Source organism: Ursus maritimus, unplaced genomic scaffold (genome assembly GCF_017311325.1).
Source record: "Ursus maritimus isolate PB19 unplaced genomic scaffold, ASM1731132v1 scaffold_2, whole genome shotgun sequence".
NCBI lineage: Eukaryota > Metazoa > Chordata > Mammalia > Carnivora > Ursidae > Ursus > Ursus maritimus.
The window spans coordinates 59,816,825-59,839,318 of record NW_024424452.1 but is presented as its reverse complement, the minus strand read 5'-3'; the positions used below and the strand labels follow the sequence as shown (position 1 = coordinate 59,839,318).

General features: G+C 37.0%; 1 protein-coding gene across 2 annotated transcripts in view; it reads right to left on the bottom strand.

Annotated features, from left to right (window-relative positions):
• CDC73 (cell division cycle 73) overlaps window positions 1-11,561 on the bottom strand; it is a 109,004-nt gene extending 97,443 nt beyond the window's left edge. The window contains exons 1-5 of one of the 2 annotated variants that reach the window (XM_040636021.1): window positions 11,302-11,561; window positions 8,792-8,897; window positions 6,318-6,387; window positions 1,262-1,324; window positions 1,129-1,181 (exon numbers count right to left, since the gene is read on the bottom strand). In XM_040636021.1, the coding sequence (XP_040491955.1) occupies window positions 1,129-1,181; window positions 1,262-1,324; window positions 6,318-6,387; window positions 8,792-8,897; window positions 11,302-11,432 (423 nt within the window). In that variant the 5' untranslated portion in view covers window positions 11,433-11,561. The remainder of the gene's footprint in view (window positions 1-1,128; window positions 1,182-1,261; window positions 1,325-6,317; window positions 6,388-8,791; window positions 8,898-11,301) is intronic. The other variant, XM_008685646.2, reaches the window with a different exon arrangement.
• Between the last annotated feature and the right edge of the window lie 10,933 nt (window positions 11,562-22,494).

The window sequence follows — 22,494 nt, the reverse complement described above, 5'->3', positions numbered from 1 at the left end:
TTTGATTTCTATACAAGTGTGAAAGGAAAAGATTTATGGTTTCTGGTAAAGTTAACATTAGTGATGACTAGAAGTGCTATTTCTTTATTATTAATTGATACATGGAGCAGTTCAGTCATTTCTCAGATTTTAAGTGTACCTCTACTACATAATCTTCCATCGTCAGGGGATTTTATATGTAACTGATCTGGGGCTTGTTAAAAAATTTAAATAAATAGCCTCATAATCACGTAATTATAATTTTTAAGGCTTAACTTTCTTATGCAGTACCCTAGCTGTTCAACGACTTTTCTTTCTAAAGGTAACTGCATTTCTTATACAGCTTCTATTTCATGTGAACTATCCTTATTTACCAATATTAGTATTCTATTTGCAAGCTATAAAACACTACAAAAAATATGCAACCTAATACACCAGTATTTTTTTTTTAATTTATTTTAGAGAGAAGGGGCACACACAAGGAGGGGGAGGGGCAAAGGGAGAAAATCTCAAGCAGACTCCAGCTGAGTGCACGACCCTGAGATCATGACCTAAGCTGAAACCAAGAGTAGGATGCTCAACTGACTGAGCCACCCAGGTGCCCCCTAATATATGTAAGTATTTTAAGAAATAACTGTAATAACTACTTCATGTTCACAGTCCTTAAAAGTGAAGCAAATTCTCACGCCATCTTATTCTAGGGACAGGCAAACTACAACCCAAAGGTAGGCTTACCATCTGTTTTATAAAATGTATTGGGATACAGCCTTGCCAGTTCACTTATGTACTGCTTCTTCCTGCTTTTGCACTACAATACCAGGGTGGAATAGTTGGACAGACGCTAAATGGTCCCAAAAAGCCTAAAATATTTACTATATGATCCCTTACAGAAATTTTCCAACTTCTGATGTAGCCCAACACTTTCATCAATAAGGATATAAAAGAAAATAAAGTGATTTCTCTAACACATAGCCTATATGTAAGAGATCTTAAACTATAGCTCAAGCTACTATTAATCAAACATTCATTATACTACAACAATTTTTCCAGAAAAAAAGCTTCTAGGACTACTATGAAAAAGAATTCTTATTCATATACAAACCTAATTTTGTAATACTACGATTCACATTTAAAATAAAGTCCCATTACCTCAATGCGTGGTTTCTTTGCTTCTGCTAAAACTTCATCTGCAGCTCGTTTCACTTTAAGAAAAAAAAAGTAAATAAGTACATAGTTCTGGTATAAGTTTTTGAAGGTTCAATATAAATGTGACAAAATGTACCTTGGGTAGATCGCTGAAGACCTATTTCTAGAGGGGCACTTCTGTCTATGCTTGCCGATGTTGCTGAAGATTTAAAAAGATTTATGTAAGAAAACCAATATTTGAACACATATACTTGACATTATTACAAATGAAATGCTCAATATTTGTTATTACTTACTTTATATACAGTGATTTCCCTAGGGAAAAAAATAAGTTTTAAAGCAGTTTTATAAAAACATTATAAAAGACTAATCTGTATTGAAAAGTCTGTAAAAGGACAAAATATTTTTAATAATTTAGCTTACAAATTACTGTGATAATCTGACTGAACTCAACTGGTCACTTTAAAGAACACATACTCTGATGTTAATTACCACACATGCACATAAAATGTATCTAAATAAATACATAAACATGTATGTATAAAGGAAAACACCTTAAGTCAGCATTCACCTTAAAAATGCAATTTTTAGTTATTCACAATTGGTAAGAAAAAAAAATTACTTTTAAAATAAATCATTTAATTTTTGAATGGTTCAAAATAATGAAACTAACAAAAGGATGTACCAGTCCTCATCCACCTAGTTCTCACCACTCTACATAACTATCTGACAGTCTCTTGTGTATCTTTCTAGAGTTTCTTTCTGTAGTTACAAGAAATACAAAGTTACTTTTATTTTTCCCTTTAACATAAATGGTAGCATACTATACACACTGTCCTGCACCTTTTTTTTTTTTAACCTAACCATAGAGCTCTTACATATCAGTATGTGGAGCACTCCTTAACTTTCTTTTTAAATCTACATGGTACTTATTGTATGGACTAATTTATTTAACTAGTTCCCTATCCAACCACGGGCTGCTCAATTCTAACAGGTTTTTGCCACTACAATGACACATTGTTCATGCATTTTCAAATATGATGTAGGATGTAGTCCAGATGTAGGACTTCTAGGCTGATTTTGGAATAATAGATACAGCCAAATGTCTTCAGTGGGAGTTGTACCAACTGACACTACGACTAAAAATATATTAGGATATCTGTTTCCTCAGAGACTCATAAGTGTATTATTAAACTGCTATATTTTATCAATGAGGTAAAAAAAATGTTATCTCTGGATAGTTTCAATTTATAATTATCTTATGAGTGAAATTATTTTTCATATGATTTCATCACCTTTTCTTTGAATTGTATGACTATAATCTATTGGGTTGTTGGTCTTTTATGCATGTATTTCTAGGACCACTTCACATTATCAGTATGAATGGTCCTTTCACTGTGATGTGAGTTGAAGTATTTTTTCCCAACTTCTCAGGTCTTTTTTTAATACTACAGAACTTTTTAATTTTTACCAACCTGTTACTTGAATAATCCTATCTTTCCCCCCTGATCTGACCTCTCCCTTCAATTGTGTCAAATTCACATAATTTAACATTTAACAGATAAAAAACTGTTCTATCAGTTTATTCACACTTTCTTAAATTAATAAGTCCTTATTATAAGTTCTAAACTCTGGAATAGTATTTTCTCAATGCTCTTCTCCAAACTTTTATGACACTTACTTTTACCAAATGGATTTTAGAATCATGTCTAGTTCCACCCTTCCCTCAAGAAAAACTGTAGAGATTTTTATTGGGATCCTGTTAAATATATAATCTATGTTATGAACTGACATCCTAAAGCTGTTACATCCTCTTGTCTAAGAACATGGAATGTCTTAAGATTTCCTCAACTTGTTCATTAAACCATTAATTCAACAATTTTTTAAAAAATAGCAAAGGAATATACCTGATGACTAAATTTATCTGTCCTATAGAAACTACTATAATAAAGGGTTACATTTTTCTGGATTCTGAAAAGAAAAGCATTTATTTGCCCTAAAGTACTCTCCCCCACTAACCAGCCTATTTATCAAGCTTACTTGAGATACTTAAACAGAGAATCCTACACTCTATACCAGATCTTCTGAAAATAGCAAAGGAATATACCTGATGACTAAATTTATCTGTCCTATAGAAACTACTATAATAAAGGGTTACATTTTTCTGGATTCTGAAAAGAAAAGCATTTATTTGCCCTAAAGTACTCTCCCCCACTAACCAGCCTATTTATCAAGCTTACTTGAGATACTTAAACAGAGAATCCTAGACTCTATACCAGATCTTCTGCAAAAAAAAAAAAAAAAAAAAATCCATTTCTAACAAGTATACCATATGGTTTAAAGAAAAAAAAAAAAAAGCCTTTGCCTATCCTCCTCAACTCCATGCTCCTCACAGCAGAATTAGAATCCCTCCTCAATCCTCCCCCAGGATTTTAATCCTTCTTTTACCAGTCTATCTTTCCTGATGGTAAACGTGTTCAGGACAGGAATTTACATTTTGTATAGCACCAAGTACAATGCCTTTAAGAATAACCATTCAAGGGGCGCCTGAGTGGCTCAGTCAGTTGAGTGTCTGACTCTTAATATCAGCTCAGGTCATGACTGCAGGGTTGTAAGCTCAAGTCCCACGTTGGGTTCCCCAATCAGGGGGGAGTTTGCTTGAGATTCCCTCTCCCTTTGCCCCTCCCCACCGCTCACGTGCACTTGTGCGTGTGCTCTCTCTCAAATAAATAAATAAATCTTAAAAAAAAAAAAAAAGAATAACCACTCAATAAGTGCTTGCTGAATGTTCAGTGAGGATAGTACAGAAAGATAACACTCTTGATGATGGTCTTTCCATTATGCAAAAGACTGTGCCAATCAATCTTACTCTTATAGCTGTGGAGCACAATATGTGATAAGATAGCTATTAATGACTTAAAGGTAGTAAACTCCACCCCAAGGAAGGTTAGGACCAATCAGTCTTATATTGATTTATTCATACTACTATAAAATTATATCAATTTAGGGGCGCCTGGGTGGCACAGCGGTTAAGCGTCTGCCTTCAGCTCAGGGCGTGATCCCAGCGTTCTGGGATCGAGTCCCACATCAGGCTCCTCCGTTATGAGCCTGCTTCTTCCTCTCCCACTCCCCCTGCTTGTGTTCCCTCTCTCGCTGGCTGTCTCTATCTCTGTCAAATAAATAAATAAAATCTTTAAAAATAATAAAATAAAATAAAATAAAATTATATCAATTTATTCATAATCATTAATTTATATTATGTATCAATTTATTATACCTATTTATTCATATTCCTTAAGACAGCAAATTAATGATTGCTCATTTATACAGATAAGTACCCACTATTAACACTGTTCTAAATGCTCGGTATTTAACAACTGTCCGCCCTCTTAGAGTTTACCCTCTAGTGGGGCAGCAATATGTAAGTAAACAAATATGTAATTTCAAGCCAATGTAAGGGATCTGATGAAAAATAAATCAGGAAGATACTATACACAGATGGGCATATATGGGAAAACACTGCTATTTTATATTTCAGAATGGTAAGTTCTTTCAGACAGAAGATTTAAGCACAGATGAGGATGAGGTGGTAAGAAGTAAGACATGTGACAATGTAGAGAAACAGAACTGAACACAGAGAAAACAGCAAGTACAAAGGCTTGAAAAGTTAGGAGAGTTAAAAGAATCAACGAGACTGGACTGCTGCAAGCAAAGGAAGGTTGAAGATGAGACCACAGAGATTTAGGCAGAAGCAAGATCACGTAGGTCAGGTTAGGATAAAGATTGTGAGCTTTATTCTAAGCATGACGGGAAGCCACAGGATGGGCTTCAGCAGGTAAGTGACACAATCAAGTTTACATGAGTTTTCAAAAACAGGTCACTCTAATGGGCAGGCAAAGACTATACCAGAAAATATAGAGTGGGGACCTCTAAGAGGGCTGAAAAGAAAAGTCTAAAGGGGACGAATGGAACAGGGTGGGAGTAGAATGGTTAAGAAACTGTCATACTTTTAAAATTAAAGAAAAGGACTTGCTCATGAAATTGATCAAAGTAACCAAAGATTTTTCCAGGGTTTTCGGCCTAAACAACTACATGAATGGGAAAGCATTTACTGAGATGGGAACACTGGGAGACCAGATCTGCTATTTCAATTTTGTTTGAGGGGAGAAGGGAAGGAGGGAATCAGCAATCTATTTCAGATACGATAAATTTCACATACGTATTAAATATCCAAGGAAAGATGTGGACACTGGATTTATAACTTGAGCTTAGGAATAGGTCAGTGCTGAAGATAAGCAAAAACAAAAGGGAGAGAGAGAGAGATGGACAATGAATAGAAAGAGAATACAAAGAGTTTGGTGCCCCAAATGTCAAGTGAAGAAAGGCTTTCCAAAAGGGAGTAATCAACTGTCAAATGCTGTTGAGAGGTCAAGCAAGATATGGATAAGAGACCAAAGGAATTGGTAACCCTTAAGTCAGTGTTGACCTTTCAACAGTGATTTTAGCGAGATGGTGAGTAGGAAAGCCAGACTGGAGTGGCTTCAAGAGGGAAGCAGTGATAACACACAACTGTTAACAAAGAATTCTGCAATAAAAAGGAGAAGACAAATTCAACAATAGATATTAGGAATGTGCGGTCAAAAAACTGTTTTTAAATGAGGGGTGCCTGGGTGGCTCAGTTGTTAAGCATCTACCTTCAGCTCAGGTCATGATCCCAGGGTCCTGGGATCGAGTCCTGTGTAGGGCTTCCTGCTCAGCGGGAAGCCTGCTTCTCCTGCTCCCACTCCCTCAGCTTGTGTTCCCTCTCTCACTCTCTCTCTGTCAAATACATAAAAGCTTTAAAAAAAAAATTATTTTTAAATGAGACCTTACAGTATGCATTTTAAAGGGAATGATGCAGAGAAAAGGAGAAAGATGATGATGCAAGAGAGAAGCAACAATTCACAAAGGCAAAGTCTTTGGAGTGTGAAAGGAAATGGAATCTGTAGACAAAGAAGTGGTGACTGGCCTTAAGAGCGAAAATAGTGCATTCACCGTAACAGAAAAGAATGGAGAGCATATGCACACATATGCTGCTGGTAGGTTAATTTTTTACTGGGAATACAAATTCTCTTCCCAATCCTTCTTATTTCACAGGCGAAGGACAGAAACAATGGCTATTTAAAAGTGAGAGCACGTTAAAAATTACTCACATGCTTCACCATTGAGATATCCAAGTAGATCTTTTCGGTCAGGTCTTCTAACCACAGGAATATTTTCAGTCTGAAGTCAAAATTTTAAATTAGTTATCTAAACAACAACAATTATAAGAAACATAATAAAGGCAAACATTGTGTAACTTATGAATTTCATTCCAACGTATCTTGATAACATTTATTTAGGATCTTATCTTTAGGTAACTAAGCTAAAAAACCCAATAGGAGTCTTGAAAAATTTTAAAAATATTAACTTTTAATAACTTCATTCTTGAAATTCAAGTAAAGTATATAAAAAATAACCATTAGAAATGAAACAATGACCTATCCCTCTTTAAAATATCAATTCCAATCTTTCTGTTCCCTTGGCTTACCTTAAGTATTTTTTTAGTTACTCATGATACTTTGCATGTTTTAGGCAATTATCTTTTTAGTCCTACCGCCTGCTCATTTTACACATTTCCCAGTGCCGCCTTGCCTCAAACATAAAACAGACTTCCTCAAAATATTCTACTTGAACTCCAAAATACACCAAGTTAGCCATTAACCTAAGTTTTCATAATTAACAATAGATATGTGTTATTTAAGCATGGGAAAAAACAGTGTGAAAACATTAATGGTGGTTGTTTACTTTCCACATTATACATTTTTTTATCATTGAGTGTAATGCAAATTTTGTAAGGACCGGGAAAAGATTATTAAACCTGGAAAATGTATCTATTTTAGTAAAATGGATAATTTTCCTTTAATCTCCTACATTAGCAGTTTGTAAAGAGGTATGCAAAACAAATAAAACTGTATACTTTAGTCACCAAGTCATCTTCGGGCCATGAATTCAATGAATACTGTAATTACCACGATTTTCCGTATCATTTTTACAATATCAACAAACAACTAAGTATAGGAATGACTGGTGCCTTCAAGACTATAAATTAAAATCCCTTTGTCACTTTATATAAGCAAAAATGAAGTAACAAGAATCCTTTGGCTAATTATCTTACACTGACTACTGCATCATTCTGCACACACTCCTTGATGTTAGAAATAAACTATGTTTATTATTATTATCACTTAAAATTACCTTTTTTTTAGAAGGGCAGGCTAAATTTTAATTTCTGCTAGGAGTATAAACATTTACGAGCCTACAGGTTTTTGTGTGCTTGTTTTTAAAAACTAGTCTACATAGAGTATATCATAAGTAGTTAAAAGATTTGAATTAATTTTCTTTAAATTACTGTTTCTAAGTCTGATAACATACTTTATCATTTGGTTACTAATAAATTATGGACATAATACATCCAATTGAGAAAGATACAAGTCTACTCACACTAAAATAGGAACTATGGCTCAGGAAAACTTATTTCAGAAATGGTCTACTCACAAGAAAGAGCAAATAACACAAAAGAGGAAAAAACAAAATTTGTAGAACCCTAGAATTATAGAATTCTGCCCTTCCAATCTGTGAAGTATTTAAGAAAAACAGACAACTTAATTTTATGTGAAGAAGGGTAACAATTACAGCCATTAGTTACATGCTACAACCGTTTCCCAATAATATAATTTCTAAATCTAAACAGATAGCTGGATCATCTTTATTACCACAAAATGAATGGATATAGCCAACAAAATAGTCTGATTACTGCCTAATTCAGTTTTTAAAGATTTAAGATGAAGTAGCGTAAGTTTATAGAAATGCTGTTATTTTTATCCCACTATTTCCCAAATTCCAAGTAGTTTCACCCTATGTATTACTTTCTCTATATGTATTAGATGCTGAATATTTATTTCCTATTCAGAAATGCAGTGCTCAAATACTGATATGTTGAACGCAGGCAAAACTGAAAACAAATGAGTTTGCCAATAAAGTATGAAAATGATTAAAAATTTAATTTTAAAGTTGTCTGTTAATCTTGATTCTTTTTGATCCCCCCAAAAAAGTTTTGAGATTAAACTAGAGTTCTGAATAGCAGGGTCCTTCCACAGGCTTATGAATTTCTTAAAACATTCCTACAAATGCCTTCAAAACTACGGTTCTTATAAATGGTGCCCACGTTTTACATGAAAGTCATAGATTTAAAAATCTGCATAAATCACAGTGGCCTAATTTTGACCCTCCAGTCATATAGACAAACCTTTTATTCTTTTGATTTGAAACCCATGAGGGAAGTGATCCATGCCAAATGATGTCGTCCAGCACTGCGGATGAGGACTCAATCCAGTCCTGAAGAAGTCCCACCTCCGGGTACCAAATGTCGTCCAGCACTGTGGACAAAGACTCTATCGAGTCCTGAAGAGGACCCTGTTTGGGCGCCAAATGTTGTTGCACACCGAAATAAAGTTCTCAGACACTAGTCTGAGCAGCTCAGAATGGTGTCTGAGAACTTTATTTCAGTGCGCGTCGACAAAATGATACCTACCATCAAAAAAAAAAAAAAGAAAATCAAAAAAGTTTTAAAATGAAGTTTACTTACAGCTGCCCGTCGGACATAAACAGGATGAGAAAGGTGCACATTATTAAGTAGAAACAAGATAGAATCCAATGTGTAGTACTCTCTAGGTTGGCCTTCTTTTCCAGTCCTGAAATAATTAAGATAAGATTTTTACTCAATTTTAATTCAACTCCTTGGACTTCATTATATGTACAAATTTATCTATGCTCACTTTGCTACCCAACAATGGGTTTAACATGACTAACAAAAATACCCGTACAGTATGAAATTTAATAAGTGGAACTGTCATTAAAGCAAAAGAACACAAAGGTAGACAATGACAAAAAGCAAGAAGGAAAGCACACTATATTCATACTCCAAGGTACTATACACACTTTTTAGAATTTGGCCCAATTTGGTTCTGGTCTTTGTCAATAGAGAGAGAAACCTAATCAGTTACAGATTGGAGAGGATCCACAAGAGAAAATAAACTGATTAGGAGAAGCACAACTATTGCCAGTGCTAAACTTAGAAGAAATTTATCCTATATCTCCTAAGTAAGATACTCCTAAACAACATCCTTAACAACATTCTTACAGTGAACACAACAATGAATTTCAGAGGTATAATTCTTATGACATCCCTCAAATTAAACCACTGATGTAAAACCATAATGAATTCTACCTGTGATAAAACAATGCAGTTTAGAGGTGCAGGCTCTTTCATGAAAGCATGTAATACTATTTGCTCAACAATATAAGTGTCCAATCTCACCCTTCCTACTACATTCTTACCTAAAAATGTCAATGTATTATTTAAATTCATCTGAATACAGACCAAAGTAATCACCCCCAACCTACATTTCTCTAGCCTGCATTTCCACTTTTCCTCTAAATTAACATATTTCAAAACATACATCACTACCAATTATTGTACTGCAAAATGTAATAATATATAGGTAACCAGGGATTTTTTTTTTTTAATGATACAGAAACGCAAAGTAACAACAATGTACAGCATGCAATAACGGTAACTATTGTTTAGAGTTACGAAGTTGGACATATGTACACATACATAGAGATGAATAAATGAAAACATATTTATTGATGTGATTCACTGTTGTTAAAGCTTGAAATCTAAGCAGTCCTCTTACACTACTAGCTTCATTGAACTATCAAAACATCTCCCTTCCAGCTCTCATGCCGTTAAACATACAGTTCCCCGTCCTTTAAGAGCTAACCCATCATGTCACCCTCAAGTTCTTTACCCATTCTTTAGAGCTTATTCATTTGTTCAAGAAAAATTTGTAGTACATCTACATGCCAAATACACTTCCATGAAACCTTTTCTAATACCTCAAGCTAGAAGTGATTACTCTTAAAGGCCAGAATGCAATCTTACCAAATAATCTGTTTTAATTCATCTACTCTCATTAAGTTAACCTCCTTTGATTCAGGAACCAAGGTGCTAAGAAATGTTTCTATTTCTTAGATTGAATCACCCTCCACCATGACTACTACTCAACCATTTTTTAAAGAAAAATAAATCAGTTAAAATTCCAATCAAATATAATTGAGTCTGGGCAAATTCTTTTGAAAGGACAAAACACAGGAAACTCAGAATGATATCACTGCATCAACATTTCATAAAGCTAATCGAATCATAAGCCCTCAAAGCCAAAAAACTAGAAACCAACAAACTAAATTTTCCCTAGCTTTTCATCAACTCTTCCTAATGCTCCCATTCAATCAAGCAAAATGAATATGGAAGTTCTGGCCCAAGGTTCTAATTATCCAAATAAAATACCAATGACAGAAACATCACTAAAAGTGCCCCAAACGATTTTATTTCTAGATGTTTTCCTTAATGACTTAAACTCAGAAAACCCCGCATGGATCAACGTTCCAAAACATTTCTCTTTAAAACACATTTCCTAAAATCACACAATACTATCATTACCTTACTTAGATCCGTAAAACTCACTCCAATTCACCAGTAACTTTCTCCCTGAGGAAACTCCTGCCTTCGCAGGTTTTGAGGACTCTTCCAGAGTGACCAAATCTTTTTCCCGTTCTGACTTCACTTAGTTGGTACCCTTCACTCTTCTTGAGGGAATAACTAAAGGAAAAGAGACCAGGAGCTGCAAGGGGCAGCAGGATAGTTACAACACATGGTAGCCTCGAAGAGAAAGAAAAAACTAAGGAACACAAAAAGACGTCTCCAGCACCGGACAGTGTGCCCTTTTCTGCACCTACATACATTGCTAACACTCGGCACACACCGGCAAGATGAACTAGAAAGTCAGAAACTCCCTTGGTACCTTTCCCTTTGGCGTCCCAAACACTTAAAGAAAATGGACCACTCCAAACGCACCTCCTCCTATTCCCTCCTCACCTAAAAGTCTAACTTCTTTTCTAGAGAAAAACTTTTACCCAGAGACCCGTTTTTTCTCCATCCCCAAAGGGAATCGGGGGGAGGGGCTAGGAAAGAGGTCGCCTGGGGGCGCCCAACTCTGCCCGGCCATCCCCAGGCCACAGCCATGCCGGACTTACCCCCAAACTACATAGTTGGTCTTCACATTCTTGGGCCAGGAGAACTCGCCGAAGATCACTTCGTCTCCCTTCACGACAATCTCCTTCTTCTGGATGTTGTACTGTCGCAGGACGCTGAGCACGTCCGCCATCTTCCCCCCCCTCGCCGCCGCCGGCCCCGGGCGAAGCCGCCGCCGCCGCGCCTGCCTCCTTCTTCTCCTGTCGCCTCGCCCTCTTCCTCCTCCTCCGCCGCCGCAGCCGCGAACCAACAGCAGCCGCACTAGCAGCCGTCCTCGCCTACGACAGCAGCTGGGGCAGTAGACACCCAGGCCGCCGAGGACCCCGCGCTATAAGGCAAGGCCCCGCCGCCGGCTGCCCGCGGAGAACGCCTGACTGCGCGCCTCCAGCGCTGCACGGCCGCCGCCAGGGGGAGCCGCGACTGCCCAGGAACACGCCCCTCCCAGACTCCCACTCGGCACGGGGCCGAATCCCGGCCCGAAACTCCGAGCGCGGGGACACCGCGCCCACGTACGGCGCACGTACGGGGAATATTGTCGGGCGCACGCGCACGGACACGTACCTCGTCCCTCGCAGCACGCACGCGGCTAGCGACAGGTGCGCGCGCACCTGCAAGGAAGCGGCATGCTTGCGTCCCTTGAGCACGCACTGGGTGATCGTCGACTTACCTTGCGGCCAAAGGCTTTCTGCTCCTTCCTTTGGAAGAAGAGGAGGTTGGCAGAATTTTTGCAGAACACTAGGATTACCTTACCAACTAAGTGGGACCCATTAAATGATCTCTAGTTTTTAGTCATCTAATTAAGCCCCTTTAGAAGGATGAGGGGTGGGGCGGGGAGAGTTTGAGGGTTGTTTTTTTGTTTTTAGTATATTCACATAGTGGTAAAGATCTAGTCCGGAGTAGATCAATCCCGGGCAGCTAGCTATATTAGCTGTTGTTTGACCTTGGCTAAGATAAATACCTACTCACAGCATTAATTGGTACTGGAGAAAAGGAGTTAGAATGAGAATAAGATGAAAGAAAGCATGTAGCAAATCATCAAACTATCGTAAATGTTGGATCTTCCATTTCCATTCTTAGGTGATGACTTTTCCCATCCTGGCCCCTTCTCCCTGCCAGCCCCAAAGAGGTACGTTTAAATGGCTCTGTTCAAAGATGCTAATGAAAAAGTTAGAAAACAAACTCCAAACTGTCGGAACACTTTCTGATTACTTGATTTTTTATTGGCACTCAGGAGGCTGAAGGGTGTCTTTGCCATGCTGGAAACAATGAAATTCAGTATACTGTGTCCTGTATACCTTAAATATCTCTTGGGGCCCATAATTTTTTTATTCCTTTTACTATAACAGAAAGGAGGGGGTGGGAAGGCAACTTTTTAATATACATAACCAAATACCTTGACCTGCTTTGAAAGGGATCCGTTTTTATTATGTGCACTACAGAGGGATATAAAAGTGTGTGGTTCGCTTCCTATTCCAGCTATGGCCATTTTGCAAATGAATTTGAGAAATTTTGTCTATTCTGCAAATGTACCCATCTCTATGGTATTTTCCGGGATCTCACTGCAAAAACAGACACTATGAAGAACTTACTACTCTCTGATCTCCCACACTCTCTATTCATACTTGTATCAGAGCACCCAGTATTACTTGACAGCCCTTATTTATTTACTTGCCTACCTCTTCCTGCAAAACTGAAGGGCAGTAGACCTGTGTCATCATATCCTAGTGTCTAGCACATTATTGGCTCCTAGAAAATATTAAATTAATAAATGGATAGATGGGTTCAACAAACTCAAGAGTTGATGGGTAGACTAGGAGAGTCAACAACAGTTCCCTCAAATGATACTTAATTTTATTTCATACACAAACAATGACTGTCTTAGTCCATCCAGGCTGCTGTAAGAGAATACCATAGACTTGAGGGGGTGTGGATTATAAATAACAGAAATTTCTTTCTCATAGTTCTAGAGGCTAGGAAATCCAAGGTTAAGATACCAGCAGATTCATTGTCTGGGGGGCTGCTTTCTGGTTCATAGACCTCAGTCTTCACATTGCATACCCACATGGTGGAAGAAAAAGGGAGTGACCACAAACATTCAGTCTATACCAATGACTAGACAGTTTTTTTTAGGATAAATTGTGTGTTTGAGGGTAGTGATTTGTGAACTCAATGTAATGAGATATGACATTAGTAATTTGTTGCTTATAACAGTTAAGGAAATGTGTAGATCATTTTGTTTTTATTTAAATCCCATGCCATTACCCTACTAGTATTAGTTTAGTGATGTTCGTTCCAAAATACAATAAAAGGAAAGATTAGTGCTAAAGCTGAACCTAGAAAATTAACTAGAAAAAAAATTGTAAAGTTAGTCTTGTTTCTTTGTCTTGGGTAAAAGCTGTCCACTTCTGCAGTCATCAGCTTCCAAAGAATTCCTAATAATTCTCGGTTTGAATTCTCGTGATAGAATAAATGTCTAGCAATCAGGAAAGTGGTACATCTTTTTTTTTTAAGATTTTAATTATTTATTTGAGATAGAGAGAGAGCACAAGTGGGGAGGAGGGGCAGAGGGAGAGGGAGAAGCAGGCTCCCTCCGGGCATGGAGCCTGACGTTGGGTCCACCCCAAGACCCGGGATCATGCATGACCTGAGCTGAAGGCAGACGCTTAACTAACTGAGCAACCCAGGTGCCCCAGTGGTACATCTTTTTAGCTGAAAACTATGGATAAAAGATCATTACTTTAGAGTTTTGCCACTATGTCCATTGTTAACACTACCTGCCCGATAGGATCCTTTCCATCAATGTCTAAGGACAGTTATGGTCTGATACCTTTTCCAGATGACTAAATCTCCAGGTTTTAAATTAAGAAGTGTGTGTTTAAATAGGTATTTTGGAAATGCACCTTGAAATTTCTAGTGATAATTTTGGAGGTACCATAAATCACTTATAGTATTTATTCATGTTAGTCTGTAATGGATAGAATCTAGGATTAGAAGTGAATGTTTCAAATGCAAGGGGTGAAAGTTAATTGTTAACTCATGGGGAGATAATCTATGGGTTTCAGAAAGAGTAAATCTTATTGCCACCAAGGCCAATGCAAAATTAAGGCCATGCAATTTCAAAATTTTCTGAGAGCTTTATTCATTTCAAATTTAGGATTCCATTAATTCTATTTAGTTTTCCTAAAGTTTGTGGAAAATAAGGATGTGGAGCCATGGCTTCCCAACGAGGACAAACCTCTGCCCAATCCTGAGAATAAACAAACATATTCATAGCTTATTACTAGAATAATTTGTGTAAAATCCATTTGGCTGTGTTCAAAGGGACATCAAAGCTTTGGCTTCTTTCCATTTCCTACGTTTACGGTCTTGCTGGATTATGTCTTTGGCTGATAAGATGCACATTAAAAACATTCTCAGTAATACCTTTACAATTACCCCACTAATGTTAGTTCCATATCGTTGTTAATTTATCTCTGATTTTTTGTTTAATATCATAAGGCATTCTGATAATCCACTTTTTTAAAATCACCTTTTCCTTAGATAATAGCAAAGCATCCAAAAGTTTTTAATTTGTTCATTTTTAGAGGTTACTGTAGCAGTTAGGGATTCTCTGTTTTCAAAGCATTCCAAGGTCATGGGATAATATATGCATTATCATACTTTATATATATATATACATATATATATACACATATATACATATACACATATATATATTCATGCTTGAAGATTAGGATTTTATGATGATGAAGAGCACATATTATTTAAGCTTATCATTCTTGAAACATTTAAACTTTGTATATATACACCTGTGTGTGTGTATATACGCACACACAATCTTACCTTTTGTCAGCTGGTAGATTTAGGTAAGAGAAATTAGACATCCGAACTAATTTAATTCTGGGAGAGCCTTATATTTTAAGGGTAAATTTGGGTATTTGGTAGCATAGCCCTATTGGCAGTTTTTAATTATTCTTTTTATTCAGGAACCATCAACAAACAAAATTAAATCAGACACATCCAGGAGAGTTTCGGGGGTGTGTATTATGTATAGTTTCCTAACAGAAGTAAGCAATGATTAGATTCTGCTTCTTTTGGTAAAGGAAAGAGGGTAACTGGATTTAGTGTTGCAGTCGTACATAGTGCGGCGTGAGGGAAACAAGAGCATTTTATAGGAGGTTAGGCAACTACCTGAGAAGTGCTGAGTGATTTTTGTCAATGAGAGAGTCTGAGTGATTTAGGGAACAATTAGGTTTAGTAGAGACCCTATAGCAATTAACTGAAGCTTTCCTGTGTTTTACTACTGTTTGTTACAGCTCTTTGACAAGACAGTTGCACTTTGGCTACTGAATCTAATGAAAGACTGAAATAAGTCCGTACCCCTAGTATTTAGTCATACTTTTCATGAACAAAAAGAAAAAAGTGATTTTTGAATCCAGGATCCTGGAAACAAAATATTTTGATAGGCTTCTTTTTAACTTGAAAAGTATATAATCATAGAAAAATATTTTTATTAACACATTTTGTTTATGTATAATTGACCTAAGAAAATGAATCTCATTTGCATTGTCATCTTTCCCTAACTTTTGTAAACAACAGTTTCTCATACTAATTTTTTAAAACTTGAAGAATTCTGGAAAAACCTAATTACGTTTATTGTCCTTTCATGTGTAGGGTAAAGGAGCAATTCTTTTTGTTTCCTAATGGCCATTTTGGGAGACCTAATGAGAGTTTATGTATTATTCTGAATCTGGGGCCAAAATTGAGAAAAAGAAAAATTAAGAGTAGTTATTAGAGCAAACAAGAATTTTCCAAGTATCTAAAGACAAGAAATATTTATAGGCAACATTATAAAAACATACCAATAGACAACAATAGTATTAGGAGCTGATTTTTACAAAAGTAGAGAGGAGTCTCTTCAAAATGGCTTAAGAATATGTGATAAAACACTAAGAATTAACAAATATTTTGGTGACAAAGGGAACATCTACTAATTCGGGCACAGAATAACTGAATCTTCTTACAGAAAAAAAACACCCATATTCTAACTTTACTCTTTTTGTACATTATTTGCATAACTATTGTCAATATAAGATTTATAAATATACCTTTATATATGTGTGTATTTAGGTGCAAATGAATATATGTACAAATAATGAACATATTTGAAGTTTTTTAAAAGATTTTTTTTATTCATTTGAGAGAGAGAGAGCCAGCAAGGGGAGGAGCAGAGGAAGAGGGACAGAGCCTGATGTGCAACTCAATCCCACAACCCTGAGATCATGACCTGAGCTGAAATCAAGAGTTGGTTGCTTAACCAACTGAACCACCCAGGTGTCCTGATTTTTGAAGTTTTTAACAATAGCCTTAAAATATGTATATTAATATTTATAGTATACATGTATATGTGTATATATTTTAAAATATGTATATTTACCTCAAAGAAAAATGGAAAAAGAAAAGTTTCAAAACCAGAGTGTGTTGCCCTGTTAAGAATGTCTAATGTGCATTCGAAATATTGGAAAGCAGGCATTATTACTAAAGGACAATGGCACTAGGACATGTGGATTGTAATCATAAAACAAAGTTTGGAAACGCAAAGGGGCTAATGGAAGCCAGCGGAGAGAGGGGCCACTGGCAGAGACACAGAAAAATGAGCAGGTACTTTGGGAGAAGGCTCTAGGAGATGAAGGACACTGGCCCCAGTTCTGGGGTGGATGTCTGGCCAACTATCTGGACTCCAAGGGGGAAGCATACACCTGGCAGGATTCTAGAAGAGGGCCTCGCAAGGCCTCCAAACAAGTCTCTAGCTCGCACTCTCAGTAGATATGCTTTCTGACTCCACAGTCTCAGGAGGTTTTACTTTCTGACATACAGGATAACAATACAGGAAACCTAAGACAATAGCATCTATCATGGGCAAAATCCAGTGTGACCAGCAAAATTTGCATGTGGCATCTTTGCAAGGGTCCTTACTACGACTTTCAGTTTTAAGGTCATTCAGATGCCATCACCAGTACAGTACTGCTTTAGCATTTCTCTGTCATCAGAGGACTGGCCTACGTCTTCAAAGCTTTCACTTGCACCTGCACTAGCTTGTTCCAGCAGAACCTCTTCTCCCCCAGGATGTCTGACCAATAGACTGTGGCAGAAGTGGTGCTGTGCTGTGCAGGTGATGAAGTTCAGACCTCAAGAGGCCTTGAAATTTCCATCTTCACCACATGAGAAGACTACTGCGACCGAGATAAAGATGTATGCATCATATTAAATTTAACATCTTGATAAGCAGTAATACCTCTCTTTTTTAAAGATTTATTTATATGAGAGAGAGAGAGAGAGAGATAGTGTGTGTGTGTATGTGTGTGTGTGTGTGTGTGTGTGTGTGTGAGAGCAAGCAGGGTGAGGAACAAAGGGAGAAAGAATCCTGAAGTAGACTCCCNCATAGAACCTGATGCGGGGCTCCATCCCAGGACCCTGAGATCATGACCTGAGCCAAAATCAAGACTGGCAGCTTAACTGACTGAGCCATCCAGGCATCAAAAGATTAGTTAACCATTTGTCTGAAGTCTTAAAAATAGTTAAGGATCTGGAATTTACAATTTTAGCTAACACATTAAATCCTTATTATTTGTAGTAGTATAAAAATTTCATAAAATTTAACTCTTGAAAAGTCATCTATTATTTCATTTAATTAATATACATTTTATTTTTATATACTTATATTTTATAGATTTACATATATGTACATCACATATATATGTAATTTTAGCCATGTTATAGAAACAATGATAATTCATTTAACTTATAAAACCAACATAGGAAGTTTAGAAAGTTTAAATCATAAAAAATTTAACCTTAGTCCTGTACAAACAAAATACTGTGTTGGCGTTATTTTTACACAGTAAATTAAAATGTAAAAACTCTGAATCATATCAAAAGCTCTTATTTTGGAACTAACTAAAGCTTGTCATTTTGTCTTATAACTGTAACAAGGGCTATTCTGTAGATATACTTTTCAGGGTATACAAAATAAGCACTAACAATTTGACAACTATTTTTCTTTTAGATTTTTTATTTTATCTGGACTAGATATTTCTAGAATGAGCACATTATAACTAAATGTTTTTGTTTGATCCATCAGTTAATCTTTACATTTTCCAAGAGACAGAAAAACAGAACAGAATGTTAAAGAGCCAGCTTCAGACAAATATGGAGTTACCACGGTAAAAGGCTAATTTATATTTTCTATGCAGAGAGAAAAGAGAGAATTTGACATAGAAATACCATTTTAACATGTACAAACACACAAGAGTTTTATTATAGTTAATTTAAAGAATAACTTGGGCCCTTGACAATTTTATTTAGCCATACAATTTAAAAAGCCAGACTTTATTAATCTTCAAAATATGGATATGAAGGAGGGGGTGTGTCCTACCTTAAATAAAAAAATTATTTTTTTGTACACACAGAAGACAATTTCCTCATCAGGGTTTCTTCCTTTTTCTGTTCCAAAGCACCTCCTAAGTGAACAATCTTGTTCTTGTCAAAAGTAGCTAAAGTGGCTAGTATAATTCCAAATGTTTCTGGTACAATTGTGCCAGTTAGAGAGAAAAGCATATGAGTTAATGTTACAGTGTGAAAACATTAAGGAAGCAGTGTTTTGGCATGGAAGCAGCAATTTTCAATTGAGAAGTCCCTATGAGAACTGGAGTGTTCCCTAAAGATGATACTTGTGCAACCTCCTATCTCTGGAAGTTGGCCAAAGGCTAACCGTCACCAAACACAGGTTGGACACACCTGCTTCCAAGCAGAAGAAATTAAAGAAAGCAGGGTCACAAGGACAAGACTGAGGAAGAAGTTTTTATATAATTTTAAAAATGGAGACTCGGGGCGCCTGGGTGGCTCAGTTGTTAAGCGTCTGCCTTCGGCTCAGGGCGTGATCCCAGCATTATGGGATCGAGCCCCACGTCAGGCTCCTCCGCTGGAAGCCTGCTTCTTCCTCTCCCACTCCCCCTGCTTGTGTTCCCTCTCTCACTGGCTGTCACTCTCTGTCAAATAAATAAATAAAATCTTTAAAAAATAAAAATAAAAATAAAAATGGAGACTCGAAGTAAAGTTGGTCTAAAGACCTGAACTTCTCTGCCCCTGGGGCCCACTCAAGAATAGACAGATCTTTGCCTTTCCTCTTTCTATAGATTTGTCCTCTAACAGACAACTAGTCAAGCAGACAGACCACAGGAGAAAATGTTAGAAGGCTAGCTAACAGTTTCACTAAGGAACAATACCTGTCAGATAACAGAAGGATCCCAGGAGACTTTATTCCTAAGGAAAGAAACAAAATGAAACAAAAAAAGAAAAAAGAAAACCCAATGTGAAGGACTTCAATAAAATGTCGGAGCTCAATTAAGCATAAATTTACCCACCGACTCCAGGCATGTGGGCCTTCACCCTCACGAAGGTGAAGTCTCTTGTGAGCACAAGAGATTTCAGATGTCCAAACTAGAGAGGCAAAGGTGCCAGTCTGTGGCAGTGAAGGTCTCAGCTGAAACTTGTAAAAACTTCACTTCCATCATGACCTTCAAACAGAGACCACCAGGAACACCGTGTGGGGAAGAGGCAGTCCACTATGGGTCTTGCACATTCCTGAGTGTTTTTACAAAGGATGTCAGACTATAAGGTTTATCTATCCATTTCTTGATCCTGAACGGTTGCTGTAGAAAGTCCTATAGGCAACTAAATACGTCAAGGTAACTGTAACATGACCACTGCTCAGTCCCCAGGTGAGGGAAGCTGGTTTAATTGCATCATGCTATAATGTTCGCTGCTTGCTAAAAAACGCTGGACTGTTAGCCTTCTTGCTCAACGTTCTTCTCCTTTAAAGCCACCCATTGAAGATGCTGGTATCATCTGGCCCTCCACATCTCCCTTTGGGAATTGAGGCTCAGGAAACCAGAGCAAATATGCTGATATTCTGGCTACTACTTTCAGTAATAAAGCCCTTCATGTCTGATCCAGAAATTTCATGTATAATTTTTTGTCATCATCCACGAAACTGTTCCAAATTAACTTGTCAGTTTGCAAGTACAATAAAATATGACTCTTCACAGTTCTTGGCAAGGACTGGGCAAATTTTTCTGTAAAGAACTGAATAGTAAATACCTTAGGGTCTGTGGGCCACATGTGGTCTCTGTCACATATTCTTCATTTGTTTGTTTTGAAACAACCCTTTAATTTACAAAAACCATTCTTACTGTCATACAAAAACAGGTGATATATGGAATTTGGCTGACTCTGGGTTTGCTGACTACTGTTCTTAACACATTCATTAGTCGAACAAAGTTGGACTAATTGACTGTTTGTTATAAGAAAGACCATGCATTATTTGTGTCTGTGCAGTATCTCTGTAACAGGGTGTTAGATAGGACTTATTATAGGATTTTGGGTTCGTGTTAGGTAATTTTGGGGAACATTCAAAGATGTGGAGCTTTGCTTTGTATTGAATCTTCTCAGAAAGCAAAGGTAATTTTGTCATTGGATATCCTAATTTTCTCTAGAATAGAGTTTGACGAACTTTTTCTGTAAATGGCCAGATGGAAAATATTTTAGGCTTCGCAGGCTACATATGGTCTCTCTCACATATTCTTCTTTGTTTTCCTTTAAAAAAAAAAAAAACCTTAAAAATGTTAAAACCATTCTTACTGAAAGTCTGTACAAGAACAGCCAAGGCCCAGATTCGGCCAGCAGGTCTATAGTTTGCCTTATTTAGACGGTGGGAAAAACAAAGTGAAGTTAAAACTGTAATTGGCAAAGGAGCAGCAGTCACTTATAGTGGTTATTTGGTGTATGTGTTCAAACATGATTCCTGAGTGGTCTTTTGTTTTAATTCTTCACAGTCCAATGCATTTGATGTTGATGCTCTGTCACATTATGTATATTTGATAGCAGAACATACTGGCCCAGCTGTTGGTGCCAATCCAGATCTTGGATATTAAGGACAGCTTTTCTCGGGGCACCTGGGTGGCTCAGTGGGTTAAGCTTCTGCCTTCAGCTCAGGTCATGATCTCAGGGTCCTGGGATGGAGCCTCCAATTGGGCTCTCTTCTCGGTGGGGAGTCTCTCCCTCTCCCCCACTCATGCTTGCTGTCTCTCTTCCTCTCTGAAATAAGTAAATGAAATATTAAAAAAAAAAAAGATACACGCTTTACAGCAAATAGTTTAACAGGTCTTTGTTCTATGTTTAGCCCTCTTAGCACAATGAAAAGTTGGTGACATTATAATTAGACTTGTGGTCGGATCCCAAATCTGTCACTAATAAGCATAGCCTTGTTTGTGTCATTTGCCTTTTATTTATTTTTAATTTAATTTTTATTTTTATTTTTTTGCTTTTCCATTTCATCACTAATTAGGGATAGAAATATATTGTGGTGAAAGGCAGTATAGTGTGGTTATAGAGAGGCTGGGCTCTGAAATCAGACTACTTGGATTAAAAGCCTCATCTACCTACCGTATTACTTTAGGGAATCTACTTAATCTTTGGTGCTCTGGATTCTTTATATGTAAAATGGAGGTAAGAATGTACCTGCTTCATAGGGTTGCTAAGGACATTAAATGAAAAAATATCTGAAGTAGTTCCCAAGTAAGCTGTTGTTTGCTAAATGAGTTTTTATATGTAAATCATTCAAATGCAGTGTCTGACAAATCAATAAATATAAGTTCTTTCCTCCTCTTCAAAGCGCTTTTTGATAACCTCCTTGGGACCAGGCAGAGTGTTAGGCCTATTGACCTCATTGTTCTTTAATGGAGAGAAGGGAAGAAAACGTGTCTGCTTTACGCTCCAGTTGCCTTCATTCTAAGTCAGATCTACAGCCCTGCTGAGAAGTTCTCAGTGATTCTTGGGACTTTCTCCTTTACCTTTTCTCATTTTTCCTCCTTTTTCCTCAGTTGACCATGTTAGTTGGGCCTACCACATCCACAACTTCACAACGAATCCCTTTGTCAGGCTCTTCTAATGTGACTGCTACTATTTCCATGACAATTCATGAGAATTTGGTTCCTTAAAAGTTAACAGTATCTTTCTTCTTGTGAACTTAAGAATCTGTATGAGTTCTCATTCGCTCATATATGTCCTCTCTTGATACTGACTCTGCCCTTTTTTTTTGTTTTAAAGGTTTTATTTCTTCATTTGAGAGAGAGAGA